Source organism: Gobius niger, assembly GCF_951799975.1.
Source record: "Gobius niger genome assembly, chromosome: 17".
NCBI classification, from domain to species: domain Eukaryota; kingdom Metazoa; phylum Chordata; class Actinopteri; order Gobiiformes; family Gobiidae; genus Gobius; species Gobius niger.
In genome coordinates, this window is record NC_136868.1 from 17,012,264 (window position 1) to 17,027,441 (window position 15,178).

The 15,178-nt window shown below is 43.0% G+C and overlaps 1 protein-coding gene across 2 annotated transcripts in view; it reads left to right on the top strand.

Annotated features, from left to right (window-relative positions):
- Positions 1-14,881, top strand: part of rgl1 (ral guanine nucleotide dissociation stimulator-like 1) — a 29,046-nt gene extending 14,165 nt beyond the window's left edge. For both annotated transcript variants that reach the window (XM_079574460.1, XM_079574461.1), the window contains exons 2-18: positions 2,926-3,036; positions 5,098-5,306; positions 5,380-5,445; positions 5,521-5,711; positions 5,821-5,942; positions 6,076-6,291; positions 6,372-6,475; positions 6,559-6,643; positions 7,039-7,128; positions 7,263-7,349; positions 7,596-7,628; positions 8,598-8,719; positions 8,954-9,043; positions 9,158-9,338; positions 10,100-10,351; positions 10,423-10,537; positions 13,335-14,881. In XM_079574460.1, coding sequence (XP_079430586.1) covers positions 2,926-3,036; positions 5,098-5,306; positions 5,380-5,445; positions 5,521-5,711; positions 5,821-5,942; positions 6,076-6,291; positions 6,372-6,475; positions 6,559-6,643; positions 7,039-7,128; positions 7,263-7,349; positions 7,596-7,628; positions 8,598-8,719; positions 8,954-9,043; positions 9,158-9,338; positions 10,100-10,351; positions 10,423-10,537; positions 13,335-13,519 — 2,259 coding nt within the window. In that variant the 3' untranslated portion in view covers positions 13,520-14,881. The remainder of the gene's footprint in view (positions 1-2,925; positions 3,037-5,097; positions 5,307-5,379; positions 5,446-5,520; positions 5,712-5,820; positions 5,943-6,075; positions 6,292-6,371; positions 6,476-6,558; positions 6,644-7,038; positions 7,129-7,262; positions 7,350-7,595; positions 7,629-8,597; positions 8,720-8,953; positions 9,044-9,157; positions 9,339-10,099; positions 10,352-10,422; positions 10,538-13,334) is intronic.
- Positions 14,882-15,178: the final 297 nt, after the last annotated feature.

Consider the following 15,178-nt stretch of genomic DNA (forward strand, 5'->3'; position numbering starts at 1 on the left):
CAGTTTGTAGGGAGATTAGGGGCTTATTAGGATAGAGATAGTACCAAGCCGACTCCCTTTGGTGCTTTGGGATCCCTTTTCCCAAACCATACCACACTAAAGTCAACCTATTGTGGATTTACTTGATGTACTTTCAATCCAGATTATTGTTTATGAAGCATCTTGTATTATTGTTACTTTTGCATTACGTCATCCAGCCACAGGGGGGGTCATAATCCAATGTATTCTTTGTGGCAATCCAAAGCCTGCAGGATTATAGAAGGTAGAGAGTGGAGTCAGGGAGGGCATCTGGTGTAAAGCCAATGGACCATGCACTGCCCGCTATCTGGGAGGTGTTTTATGGACAGATTTTTAAGAGATTTCTTCTGGTGCCACAAACTTATTGCTTCAACTTGTTTGCCTTGTCTTGTGTGAAAGAACTGAAACCACCTTCTCTCCTGCACTGTCTGTCCGGTAACATAGATAAACAAAGACGTTTCGAATAACTTGTCTTCCTTTGTGGGTGATTGAAAGCCCGGCGCTGGCCCGGAGAGTGTCCACTTTAGCAAGGGCCGGACGAGGGGACCTCCTGCTATTGTTTTTGGGGAGAGTGTGTGTGGACCACATGAGTCACACAACACTGATTTGTTTATCTGTATCGGTGCCAGACAGCGTTTACCCGGCAGCCCGCAGTGAGAGAAGAAAGAGGGAAATGTACATGTACTGATGATGTGAATTAGTGGTTTCAAATGGGACTTTTTGTTCTTTTTTGTATAGTCTTGCTTTGCTTTACTTTGTGCTTGTGTTGTTGCAAGTATTGCCAACTAATGTGACCAGCTCTTTTGGAAAAGTAGTTTTGCTGTGCGACATTATAGGTTGGTTGTGGTTTTGTTGGCCTAATTTGCAGCTTTTTGTTTTCACTGGTAAATCTTAATCAGACCACAATAATATAGATAACACTGCTGATTTTACATTAACATTATTCATTATTTTGCACAGCTCCTTCCTGCGTTCTGCTGAACCCAAACACACTCCCTTCTCGGGCCCCTTACACTGGCCATTGAGCCTTTTAATGTCTGCCGTGACCCCTGACCCCCCTTCTCAGCCTCTCCCCTCTGTTTGGGGGCGAGGGACGTTCACTGAGTTGTGTCAAATGAAAATGGGAACAAACCAGACTGCTCCGCTTCATGTTTGTGTCAGGACTTGGCCTTAATAATGTGTGCGTGGTGTTTATCTCTTTCCAAACCCCCCCTCTCTGTCCGTCTCTCTGCGTCTGTGTGATGTCTCAGCAGATCCCTGGAGCTCTGGACTGAAGGCTTGTGATCCCATCTCTGTCTCTTTTGTTTATTTACGCTGCCTGTTATTTGTCAGTGATTTGCAATAATCCGACACAAGGCACTGCGCGTATGGACTGCCGCGTGAGAGCTTGAAGCAAATTTGTTTAGACTTTTGGAGATGACTTTTTGGAGAAGTCAAGGCGAGAGTCAAGTAGGTACACGCGGAAATAAGCGCTGACAAATGACAGCAGCCGAAAATCCAATGCTGTCTTTGGGAAAGCAAATATCGAGAGAGGTCAGTTATGGACAATTTGGTCAAGGTGTTTTGATGTTTAAAATATATGAGATGGTTATAACTTGTCGGCTTTAAATATTCTATGTTGTGGTGACGTCTTTTATATAGTAACGTGTATTTTCCAGAGTTGATTAGTTGCTGCAGCCCTCATCCTGACCATTGTGGACTAGACTAGAGCCTTAGCAGTTGGGCTGGGCACGTAAAAAAAAAAAAAAAACGATACTTGGTTTTCGATACCGATACCTGACCGATGCTTTTTCCGATACCTATACTAAAATATTTGTTGTCTAGAACCAGAAAACAGAACAATAAGATTTAAATGATAGGTAAATTTACAATATCAGGCTCATCTCCAATGTGAAGAAATAGGTGAAAAATGGGTGGGAAAGTAGGAGAAATTGTGGCAAAGATGAGGACAAATTGGGTAAAAAAAAATTGGGAGGAATGGGGAAAACATTAGTGATTTTCGTGCTAAAAAAAAAGGTGACATTGGGGGGGAGGGAAAAAAAATCTTTTATATGAGCTGAAACAACCAAGTCACTTTGTTTAATCCTTCCCCGGAACAAACAGCAGCAAAACTTGGATCTAAAGAGAGAATGTTTTTTTGGTCCCTGCTTTTGATTGATTTTTTCGATACTAGTAGTACCTAGTACCCTTTTCTTTCTATACCATACTGGTTTAACGGTTTAACCCAGCCCTAGTTAACAAAGGTTTACTCAGTTCTGAGCAGCAAATGTCTCACTGTTTTGCACATTTTTGCAACATATACTGTATGCAACCGGTATTTTTAAGTATCCATTCAATTATGTTCTTAGCTGAATTCTTGGTAATCTGGAGGTTTGTATCACTTCCTTATCCTTTTAAGTGCGGTTTTCTTTGTGGGCTTGTGTGTAATTGCCGCTACAAATCTGTGCAAATGCCAAGTCAAGTTCTTTTTGAGACTAGACTTGATCCATTTGGCTCTTATCTGGCGAATGAGGTCCAGCTCAGAGACAGTCAATAAAGCAAGGGAGTAGATGCGATAGGACACACTGGGGTCTGGCAGGCTGTGGGACGCGGGGGCTGGGAGGGGGGGGGGGCTCTCAGTGTTTTATTGCACTTGAGTCTGAGTTCGTCTAATTTCTTTGGAACAACAGCACTCATCTCTTCTTTCCATCACTCCTCCAAGAGCCCAGTCACACTTGAGCTGCCAAAGACTTTGCTTTGCTTTTTTTTCTTTCTTGTGTCCAGAAATGTGTCAGTGCAAATTAAAAAGGTGATACGACGTTATTAAACAGGGTGTTCCGATATTTGGCTGAATACATTACTGGAACACCTTTTTTACCGCCAAAAATGAAAGTTTCTAATGATTTTCCTTGTGTGTCCTGTGTGCAGAGCTCGGTGCAAGACTGGGGGGAGGAAGTTGAGGAAGGAGCCATCTACAATGTGACGCTGAAGCGTGTTCAGATCCAACAGGCCGCCAACAAGGGGGCGCGATGGCTGGGGGTGAGTCAACAGCCTATATCTGTGGTATCACTATCCGGCGGTACGGCTATAATAAACAATGGAATATTTCAAATGTTTTTGGTTGGAAGCGGCCCATGCGCTCGCCTGTTGTTTTTAACATTTTCAGCTATAAATCACCCAGATTGGACGACACCTTTTAGTCCCCTCTGATAATCTATGCTTTGGCCAGACCTGCAGAGTTTAGCCAAAACATGTGATTTCCTGGCTTCCCGAATGTTAGCAGGACTCTCTCTCTCCCCGCATGCTCGTTTTATAAAACGCTGCTGTAACAAAAAGCGGGTATTAAAGGATTTTGCTGGGGTTGTGCATTTTTTGGTGAGAGTACAAGGCCCTGCTGTTTCCTGCTTTGGGCTGTCCATTTATTTAGATGTTATGCAGCAAAAAGTTCTTTTGAATCTTCACTTTTGGTTTTGTTTCTAATGGTTTATGATGAGGCAAATGAAAACAATACTTTGGTTCCATATGGTACAATACAAAGCAATCCCCATTGAACCTTTCATCTGTTTTGTAGAGTACGTTTCTTTGTTTTGGTTTGTAATGAAGAGAAGTAATAGCTGTAAAGTCCAGAGGATGCTGGTGACAGGACAGTAGGAAGTATTTATTGTGAAAAATGCAAATAAACATGAAAAAAGGCAGAGTATTTCCTCTTCTTCTGCCAATAGGTTAAATGCAGTAAGTTCAGCTGGGATTTAGTCTAGTGGTGGTCACATAGTCTAATGTGTGTAATGATATATAGGTCTGAACGTCAGTGTCACAGCTGTAGATAAATACTGTGCCGTGTTGCCGCGTGGGAGAGAGCGCTGTCTCAGGCCTGTCCTCCTGTGTGTCTGGGAGGACGCTGGTGGAGGAGGGGCCACTCTGATTAAAAGCAGATCGGAGGGTTTCCTGTTGTACTGTGCCAACTTCATCAAGGTCTCTCTCTCTGTGTGTGTGTGTGTGTGTGCATCTCTTACCTTGTTGTATAAATCTAATACAAAAAGTTCAGACCATGTACATTTACATTTTCCCCATCCATTACAGCAAATGTTTTAAACTGAAACTTGGCAAAGAGTTAGAAGTCTTTTTTTTTCCTCTTCAGGCTTTGCTCTGATTAGGCTACTGGTGACTGCTTTGTTACAGCAATGAGAAATACGCCAGAGAAAACTACTTAAGTTTAAATTTTTCTTAACTTTTCAATGTGCTTATAAGCTCTCAGGGAGGAGTTTATCATGAAAGAACAAAAAATGCAAATACATATTCAAACATATGGTGGAAGCACAGCTGTACCATCATGGTAACTGTCTGCTGACAGCGCATTAGCTCTGCTTCCGTGTTTTCTGTAGCTAAAAGTAGTTCATAAAACAATGACTCTCCCCGACCTTCACCTCCAACAAAAATCTACTTTTACAATCTGTACTGCAGGAGACTAAATTAATTTCACTTTACTATGAGAACAAAATACAGCTCCTTTTTTGTTTAAAAATGTCTCAAAAAGCAAAGGATTTACCAAAACATCTTAAAGAAGAACTGAGTAACTTGTTTACCTTAATAAATACTTTCTGTTGTTCCTCTGGAGGTAATACAAGTGTTAATGGTATGATTGCGGAGTCTTTCATCTAACCCTAGTGTCTCTGGCCAGAAAACCACCCTTGCAACGTCCCTGCCTCCGGATCAGAGGTGCAAGAAGCTAACAGGCTAACGGGCAAAGCTAACTGTGGGCTAGCGCCACTTTAGCAGTATTTACAGACAATTATCTCCAGTCATTGAGTTGTGGCACAATGTACAATATCCGTCTCTCCCTTTGTCTTTTCTGTCAGCGTAGTATTTACTCTCCCGGACAATTAATGAGTAAAATAACGCAACACGCTACGACACCTGCTGTGGCGTTAGTTCTGCTTTAAATGTATCAAATTCTTTTTAGTCATTTTGAAATTGGGCAATCAGTGCAGTTAAATGTACACTTTGGCACAACATTTTTGTCATTAAGTTTGTGTCAACAGTTTATTCCTCCTCCTGAGACACAATAGACGACATATTATGAACACAACATTGTTTCCACAGGCGGAAGGGGATCGTCTGCCTCCTGGACACACCGTGAGCCAACTGGAGACATGTAAGATCCGCAGTATCCGCGCAGGGACACTGGAGCGGCTGGTCGAGACGTTACTGACTGCCTTCGGCGACAATGACCTCACCTACACCTCCATCTTCCTCTCCACCTTCAGAGCCTTCGCGAGCGCGCAGACTGTATTAAAGCTGCTGTTAGACAGGTATGAGTCCTGCTGAAGAAATGCACAAAGATGAAAAAGAAATTCTCAACTAAAAGGTTTTTTGATGTGGCAGGTATGGAAGTTTGGAAGAAAATACAAACGGGTGCCAAAGTACTGAGACGAGGGGCGCTATCAGAAAGTAAGATGACGTTTCACTGTGCAGTACATTTTTACTTCTATACTATGTCTAATATGGTTGTGTGTTTGGATCTAGTGCACTGACCTCGATACTTCGTGCCTGGTTGGATCAGTGTCCTGAGGATTTCCAGGAGCCGCCAGACTACCCTAGTCTGCAGCGCCTCATACGGTACCTGCGCAAGGCCCAGCCGGGGTCCGAGACTCTGAGACGGGCTGAAAATCTACTAGAGCAGCTGCAAAGCCAGGCCAACATGGATGACACTGACGGTAATTACAATACCTGTTTGTAGTATGTTGCTTCATTCACGCAGGTTTGAGTTTTCCTGTCCATATTTCGGCGCATTGTTATTGATGCATTCTTATCGCTTTCCGACAGGTTTCCACGGCAACTCTTCCTTCTGTTTGGGCGAGGATGAGGAAGTGGAGATCGAAATGCAGGAGAACTTCCTGACATTCGACGCTGACCTCGTGGCGGAGCAGCTGACCTATATGGACGCGGTAAGTTCTAGATAATGAGAGCAAAATCAACAATAATGCTGGCAGAGCTTGGGAAGGAAGGTTACTGAGGCCACTTCCTAGAAAAGTCTCTGCTATTGTCAAACTAATGTGCTCCCCTGTATGTCTTTCCCAGCTGCTGTTTAAAAAGGTCGTACCGCACCACTGCCTGGGTTCGATTTGGTCTCAAAGAGATAAGAAAGACAGCAAGCACAGCGCACCCACAATAAAAGCCACCATCATGCAGTTCAACGCCGTGGCTGCCTGCGTGGTCAGCACAGTGCTCAAACACAGGCAGATCCGGCCGCACGCCAGAGCCAGAGTCATACAGAGATGGATTGATATCGCGCAGGTAAGGAACACGTCCTCCTTTTAGTGCAGATTGCGTCAATGGCAGTATGAGCATGTTGTGATATGGTTCGTTTGCAACAGGAGTGCAGAATACGGAAGAACTTCTCATCTTTGCGAGCGATCGTGTCGGCTCTCCAGTCCAACCCTTTGTACCGACTCAAGAAGGCCTGGGCCTGTGTGAACAAGTAAGACACGACCCGGTGGTGGCGGTTATACTGGATGTCAAGAGTTGCTTCTTGAACTAATCTTTTCTTTTTGGCGGATGCAGAGACAGCATGCAGACATTTGAGGAGCTGTCGGATATTTTCTCAGATCACAACAACTACCTGACCAGCAGAGAGCTACTTATGAGGGTAAGCACAACAACTCTATTATAGAAAAACAAAACAGTAGGTTAGCCATGGCGCCAATTCTCTCGTAACAAAGAGATTCTGAAATCTCAGTGGGACTTTCCTGGTTAAATAAAGGGTCAAATCATTATTGTACTTGTGTAACTCAAATTTTACTTTACTTACAGTTTACATGATTACATTATAACACAGTGAATTTTCAGTCTAAAAAACATGCAGTGTCATGAAACGTAATGTAACCTTTTCTCTTAAAACACCTTAATCTTTAAAAAATAAAGCCACGAGGTGCACTCATAATCACTCACGGACATCCAACTGAAAAGCAACACACCTCCCAAGGCCACATACTGCGCTCGTTCTAAAATAGCGTTTCCTTTCTTCTCTTTTTGTGTGGGCAGGAAGGCACTTCAAAGTTTGCCAGTTTGGAGAGCTGTGCCAAGGAGCACCAAAAACGCACCCACAAAAGACTCCAGCTGCAGAAGGAAATGGTGAGAGAAGCGTCTCGTTTTAGATTCACAACAAGTGGCATTGTTTCAGAGAGAGCTGGAATATGGCCGCATTCTTCAAAAGCAAAGGAGAAACGTGCAAAAGGTCATAGAATCATTTTTGACTTCTGTTATAGGGTGCAATGCAGGGAACAATACCATACTTGGGGACTTTCCTGACAGACCTGACCATGCTCGATACAGCTCTGCCCGATGAAGTGGAGGTAAGTCAAAGAGCTGGACATCTGTTGAACGTGTTGCTTCTGTTTGAAAGTGTGTGTGTGTGTGTGTGTGAGTGTGTGTGTGTGCGTGTGAGTTTACCTAGCCCGGCACATCTGACATTCGCCGTTCAGAAGTGGGGCCTGTAAGTTTCCATTGGAGTGCGAGGAATTTGTACCTAATGCTGTTTGTCCAAGCGCCCGCTGCTGGTATGTGATGGACGGACCCTGACTGTGTGTTCTTGTTTTCAGGGTGGCCTCATTAACTTTGAGAAGAGACGAAGGGTGAGTTTGCATCAATAGTTATTATATTTATATTGTTAAAGGGATGGTCAATATGTGTTTTACTTATGCTGAATGATGGGTTTCAGCCACATGACTTTACTGTTGCTTTAAGCTCTTAACCAAGTACATTTTCTCCAGTTCAGCTTTACCCAAACCTAAAAGCTCACAGCCAATAGGGCCAGGGTAGTGCCTCATTTGAAAGACCAACAAAACTGATCTGGAAGGACCTTTATCCTCCCATAGTTGCAGTGTTTTCAAAACTCCTCACTTTTTCTTCAATTTTTGTTTTTTTACTTTTTTGCCACTTTTTTATCACTTTTTTTTTTTGCAACTTTTTTGGTCATATTTTTGCTACTTTTTCGTCACTTTTTCATCATGTTTTTGCAACTTTTTCATCATATTTTTGCACATTTTTCGTCATATTTTTGTAACTTTTTTGTCACTTTTTCGTTACCTTTTATTGGGTAACCTTTTCATCCTCGTTTTTGGCATTATTTTGACACTTTTTTTCAAGAAGCTTTTAGATTTGGTTAAAGTCGAACTGGAGAAAATGTGCTTGGTTCAGGAGGGGGTTAAGAGGTTAAATACTTCTGACCAGTAATACAATTTTGACTTCCTGAATGCCATGGTAACAGTCTTTTGGCCTTTTCTTTCTGCCGTAATGATCCATAAAATTCAATATACTTTTCCTATATCCATTGCGTCTACAAAAATAACAAGAGCTACCTACTGCTAAGCCTGCTTGAATAGAAAAAATCTTGCTACTTTCACCAGGGAGAACATACTGTACAATTTACCAAAACCTTTACAAATTGATGTTCACCACTGCACGCTAGACACAGTTGGCAAATCACTGTGGAAAATGTTGACCGTGCAAATGTCAGCTACAATTCTCGCTTGTAGCTGATGTTGTAAAAAGTTTTAGATTCTGAGTCATTAACTTTGTCTTTTTCATGATCTTTTTCGCAGGAGTTTGAAGTCATTGCTCAGATCAAGCTGCTTCAGTCGGCCTGCAACAGCTACTGCCTTAAGCCGGACCCGACTTTCCTGCGCTGGTTCCGGAGCCGGCCCCAGCTCAGTGAAGAAGAAAGGTACCACTGCTTAACATCACATCACTGTCCTTTTAGATAACATTAGTCGGAGAGGCCATGGTCTGTTGCATCTATTGTCCAAGCACGTACAATGGGAGCTCCTTGCACTCCCCACTGGTCCTTTGTACGTGTTGTTTTGGCTTCTCTCTGTCTTCTCTCTGTCCCCTTTTCTTTTCAACCCACTTTCCAAAAAATCGGTGAGTTAATGTTGTCATTATTGCTTTTCTCCTGCAGCTACGCCTTATCCTGTGAAATTGAAGGGCTCGGTGACAGCAGTCCAACTTCGCCCAAACCACGAAAAAGCATGGTGAAAAGACTTAGCCTGTGAGTAAAAATAACTTCCCGAAATGTTCTTGCAATTTTCCAGTCAGGGTCAGGATTTATTTTGCTTAAGCAATAGTTGTATTATCTAATCTTGGACTTCCTTTGTCATTTCAGACTGTTTCTTGGGGGAGACAGTAGTGCAGCCAGTTCTCCAGTGAAAGAGATGCTACGCTCGCCCCCTACTGGCAGCTCAGGGGAGAGCATGGACTCTGTCAGTGTATCGTCCAGTGACTCGGGCAGCCCGTCGGACAGCGAAGGACTGACGCCAATACACTCCAGTGATGCACAAATCAAGGTAAATGATAGTGTTATTTTTGACGCTTGCTTTAACCCCTTTAACACCTGCCTTTATCAAGCACTTTTTCTCCAGTTCGGTTTTACCCAAATCTAAAAGCTTCTGGACTGGAACTGGCAGCCTATAGACCAGTGTAGAATCTCAAGACCTACAAAACTGATCGTGTTTTGTCACTATTTCATTGCATTTTTGTTACCTTTTTGTCGCTCTTTCGTGGCTTCTTTCTTTAGTCGTGTTTTTGTCACATTTTTGTTGTTGTGTTCTTGTCTTTTTTTTTTGTTTTTGTCATTTTTTTGTCACTTTTTTGTTGTGTGTTTTTATCGCTCTTTTGACATTTTATGTTTTGTAAATTTGGGTATAACCAAACTAGAGAAAATTTTATCATTTAAGGCAGGGGTAAAGAGGTTAAACCTAGAACACAGATTGTATTTATAACTTCCAATTACTTTTTTCTGTTATAGATGCCTTTTGTAGGACTTTTGACCATTAAAGAAACTGAATACTTTGTATTGAAAGGCTGGCTGCTAAAGCAACTGTTGTATTTTTCTTCACTTCAGACCAAGGGATACTGTATGACATCCATATATTGAAATCTCAACATTTAGATGCATAACATTTTACTCCATTTTTTTTTTTTTTTTTTAGATTAGGCTTCTAAAAGATCATAAATTCCCTCCTCCGGTGTATTTCTTTTTGGATAGTGTAAGCGATATTGATGTTGTCACTAAGCTTTCTAACATAATGTTCTCTCTTTCCTATAGCTATCAGACTCCTCCTCCTGCACATCCCTACACTCCACAGATACAGCCTCGTCAACAACCAGTGTTTCCATGACGCCCGTGTCGCCCTCTCACCCGGCCCACCCCTGCACCCATCGCCGCTCCGTGTCCCTCACCCCGTTGTCTCCCAGCTCTCCCACTCAAGCCCTGCTCTACAACACACAGGCGCAGGACGCGTGCATCATCAGAGTCAGCCTGGAGAACGGCAACGGCAACCTCTACAAGAGCATACTGGTAAATATTTCATATGAACCAGCGATCATTGATTTGAAAAGGAAAATCTAAATGTACTCTTTCTGGTGTAGTTGACCAATCAGGACAAGACGCCTGCAGTGATCGCACGAGCCATGGCGAAACACAACCTGGACGTGGAGCCAGAGGAGGGATATGAGCTGGTCCAAGTTATTTCTGATGAGAAAGGTGAACGTTTTTTTCATTTTTGTGGACATAAAAAGTTTGATGATCCCAAGATAAATCCAGATAAATGTGGATAATGACAGAAAAGGCCTCTGACATTTAACTAAACCAAATTATTGAGCACTGCACAAAAAAGGCGTAAGAGACTTGGGAAAGAAAGTGCCAAAAAGACATAACGAGTAATATTGGCATATTTACCGTTATAGTGCAGTAAAAATATCAAGTGCAAGGCTTAGTAATGGGTGTAAAGTGTTTGACACTCAACAAGCATTTTCTGAGCAAGTGTACTGTATTTTCCAGGCTACAAGTCGCACTTTTTTCATAGTTTGGCTTGGGGTGCGACTTATACTGAGGTGCGACTTATATCAAATTTTTAATCCCACAATGTTTGTTATTTTCACACTTACAGCCACTAGAGGGCGCTCTAGGCTTTTGTACCAGTAACTGCTACCACTAAAGATAAAAAAAAAAACTGTAATTGAGCAGCAGAAAGGAAGTTTCGAGTGAGCGAGAAACTTGTGAGGGACTGGTGAAAAGCGGAGGTTACTCTTCCTGCAATGAAGAAAACAAAAAAAGGCTAATTATGGGTTAAAAGCTCGATGGCCACAGCTAGTGGAACGTGTAGAGGCCGTGTGGCCTTGTGCCACACAAACCACTAGGATGCAAAGTTTTGAAGGCTCTCAGACGCGTGTTCCAATCAAAAAGGGAGCACAGTAATCTTGCAATATGTTCCTTTATTTACTTGAGCTCAGCACGGTCAAAAGACTGTTCCTCCTCACTTTGCAACACCTGGCACCACTAATTACCAGGCTTAAATAGGGCCCAGGACAAGAAGCATGAGGAGGAATCAGCCACAGCGACTCCTAGAGGCCAGGCAGGCATTCTGGCCGCTACACACCGGCCCCTTAATTGTCTCTGCTCAGCCAGAACAATTACAAACATTAACAAATCATCAAGGAAAACAATTCAGATTTTTTTTTTTTTTTTAGCAATCTACAATGACATTTGGAAACATTTTAGAGCTTCTGACCAGTGTTAGCAATGCACATTTCAGTCACTTATAGATGCATAGATACAAATATTAAAAAAGATAACATTATGATTTCCACCGTTTTCTCTTGAAAGCCTTTGGTCGTTTTAAACAGAAAAGGCCTTCCACTTTGTCCAGACCTTGCAATGACCAAAAAACATCATCCAAGTCAGAAAACAACTCATAAGCAGCTCTCATCATGTCCATGTACAATGGTCCTCCATCAGCCATTGCCAATCTCTTCCTCTTCCCTCTGTCCACGACACCTAACACAGGGAGACCTATCCTTCCCTGCTCTTTCCCCAGAGGGCCTCCTAAACCCTTTTCCAATGGGGTATTAACAGCATTTGGCCCTGTGCCTGCGCTGTTGACCACATCTGGGGAATCCAACAAATCAGAGGGTTCAACTTCACTGGAGATTGAGGTGGTTATTTGTTCCTCTTGACATGGAGAAGTTACATGAGATGTCTGATCAGATGTAATGGATGTGTGTAGAATTGTCTCTGCAACAGTCGAGGGGTCACATGTCCCGGCCCCTGTATCTTCACATACCAGAGGGGATGACTGTTTTGTAGCAACTGCATGTTGATCAGGTAGCTCCACAGTTGGTTTCTTCAGTTCCTTTAAACCGGGCGTGGGCTTCTTGCTCCTTTTTGTAGCATTTAATAAGGCAAATTTAGCATCTGCAATTTTTATTTCAAGATCAAGTTGTTCCTTTCTTCTTCTGATGTTTGCCAGTCGTTCTTCCAATGCATATTTCTCTTCAAACACAGCCTTTCGGACCAAAAGCGCTGCGATTTCACTTTCAACTTGTAATTGAGCAGCAATGGTGGATTTTAAACAACTTTCCCCTTGGAAATAGTTCATCGCAAACATTTGTACATTTAAACTTAAATATGCTGTAAACTTTGTCTTTGCAAGAGTTCCATTGAAAGTTCAACAGCTTTAACATGAACACATTTGCAGTTTCTTGCATTTAACCGTGCAATCAGTGTCCAGATCCAGCGGTGAATGACTCAAAATGGTAATCTTCGTTCCAACCTTCTGCACTGCTTGTCCACAGCACCAACTCGAAAGATTCCACGCCACAAGTGGTCCAAATACTGCCTGTAGCAACCCACACGGCTGTGTCGAACAGCTCCAGCTCTCCACCTTGTCGTCTGTTGTAACCAAACGAGGAGTCTTTTGACTAATGTAGAGGCCGTGTGGCCTTGTGCCACACAAACCACTAGGATGCAAAGTTTTGAAGGCTCTCAGACGCGTGTTCCAATCAAAAAGGGAGCACAGTAATCTTGCAATATGTTCCTTTATTTACTTGAGCTCAGCACGGTCAAAAGACTGTTCCTCCTCACTTTGCAACACCTGGCACCACTAATTACCAGGCTTAAATAGGGCCCAGGACAAGAAGCATGAGGAGGAATCAGCCACAGCGACTCCTAGAGGCCAGGCAGGCATTCTGGCCGCTACAGAACGGTTTCGCTAATGGGTGCTTGAACGACGTGCTGCCGGGAGAGGCTTGTCAACAGTGCAGTTACGCCTCCAGGCCCAGGTAGTTGCCATGGCTGGTGCGACTTAAAGTCCAGAAAATACGGTGATCGGTTTTATTTCGGTAATGTGCTCTCAAGGACACTGTTTTCTATAAGCAAATTCACAAGGACACACCTCCCATGGATTTTACATCGAAATAAAACACATTTTTACCCAAACCTTTAAACTCAAGTTGACCACATCGCAGCAAAACCTTAACCTAGCTTGTTTTATGTCTTCCAGAGCTTGTGATTCCCGACAACGCCAATGTGTTTTACGCCATGAACACGTCTGCAAACTTCGACTTCCTGCTCAGAGTTCGGGGGTCGGCGGGTCGAGTGGTGCAACTGCGCAGCCGCTGCAGCTCCACCGTGCCACGGCAGCACCGCTCCAGCCTGTCCCTCCGCCTCAGCAAAGTAACGCTGTGACGAACTTAATGCAACACAAACTGGACCTTAAGTGGTGAAAAATGACGGACAGGTTCCTCACCACTCACTTAACTCCGTACTGTGTCATGCTTCCTGTGTTTAAGTTTTTAGCACTTACATTAGAAACATGGAAGAGCAGCACTACTGTTGTGCCAGTGGACCTGTCTTTGTGGACTTTAGTGCCTGTATCCAAATGGCGAAGTGTGACCCCTGGTGGCACTTACACCTTACTGCAACACGTTTTTGCACACGAATTGGGAGCTGCCAAACTCCTGACCTCTAACAGTATTCTGAAGACTATATAACGTTGTCCTGTGATGTCGTCTATGTTATTTAGAAGTATTTAGGCGGACTGACTGTTAAGCCTATCTAATTGAATGGCCATTGAGCCGCCTTCTGGATGATATTAATTTATTGACAGAAGCCGTAATGTCTTATTTTGCTGCTGCTCATGGCCTGTGCACAGTGTGTATGTGTATCTCCCTCTCATATTGTGAGCTATTTGACGAATGCAGTGGTGATGCATTCTGACTGGTTCAGTTACTTGGTTTTATCAAGTTCCTCTGCAAATATTAAAATGGCCTTTGCCACCCTATCTCCAGGGTGAAATGAACAATTGAAATGTATGCCATTTCTCTAAATGACGACCCTCTGCGTTTGCCAAGTCGAAGGAGGAGAATGAGGGTTTGAATTAGAGCGAATGAAAGTGTCTTAGAGCCAGCGGATGCTTTATACCTCTGTGTCCTTCAGTGTTGATCTACAGTTGCACTTGTCAGTTGAAGGAGGCGCCAATGCGATGTGAATATAGAAGCAGGAATCCACTGTTGTTGCGGATTGGATTTCCTCTTCACCAAATGTGTTTTATTTTGTTTGTCTTTTTTTTATATGTTTTTGTAATGCAGGTCAAAATAAGCCAGAGTGGAGTATATTGAATGATTTCCAGTATTAGAGCTCAGACTGCCAGATCAACTGTGATACAGTTGTTATGCTAAGTCTCTGGACATAATCTCTACAATATAACATCCATTTATTTTCCCAGTACCTTCACATGTTGCCTCATTTGTTTTTCTGTCAATACTGTACCTCTCATACAGCACTTTGGTCTTTTCTGATATTAAATGTTTTCTTCACTGCCAAAGACTCCTCTCTGAGCAAATAAAATACTATCTTTGCATAACTTTGTTGTCATTTCACTTGTTTTTACCTGATGAGTGACTTTGTGCGAGTGAGATTGTCCGGCTGCTCAGTCATGTGAGCTGTGACATTGTCAGGACGAGGGGCTGGCCTGGACCCAGCTCATTCTGCTGAGTGGAACACAATTCTGCAAACTGAAAACAGAGCCCAAGACCTTTCCTTCCTTAACTGAGTTCATTTTGCTGGACAGTGGCCACGCTTTTTCCCAGAATTTGAAGGGAATTTATGTTTGTGACACGGCTGATAAAAATTATGTGGTAAGCATACACAATGAATGTAATGTGCCTCACAATAATGCATAGACTTTCGGTCGGTATAAAGCACTTTTCCAGACGCTCAAAGACGCTCCACACTTTCGTACATTATTTTTATTCATTTACACCATACTTGGGGGAGGTAAGCTACTGTTGTAGCCACAGCTGCCCTGGGATAGACTGACGGAAGCGAGGTTGCCAATCTGTGCAA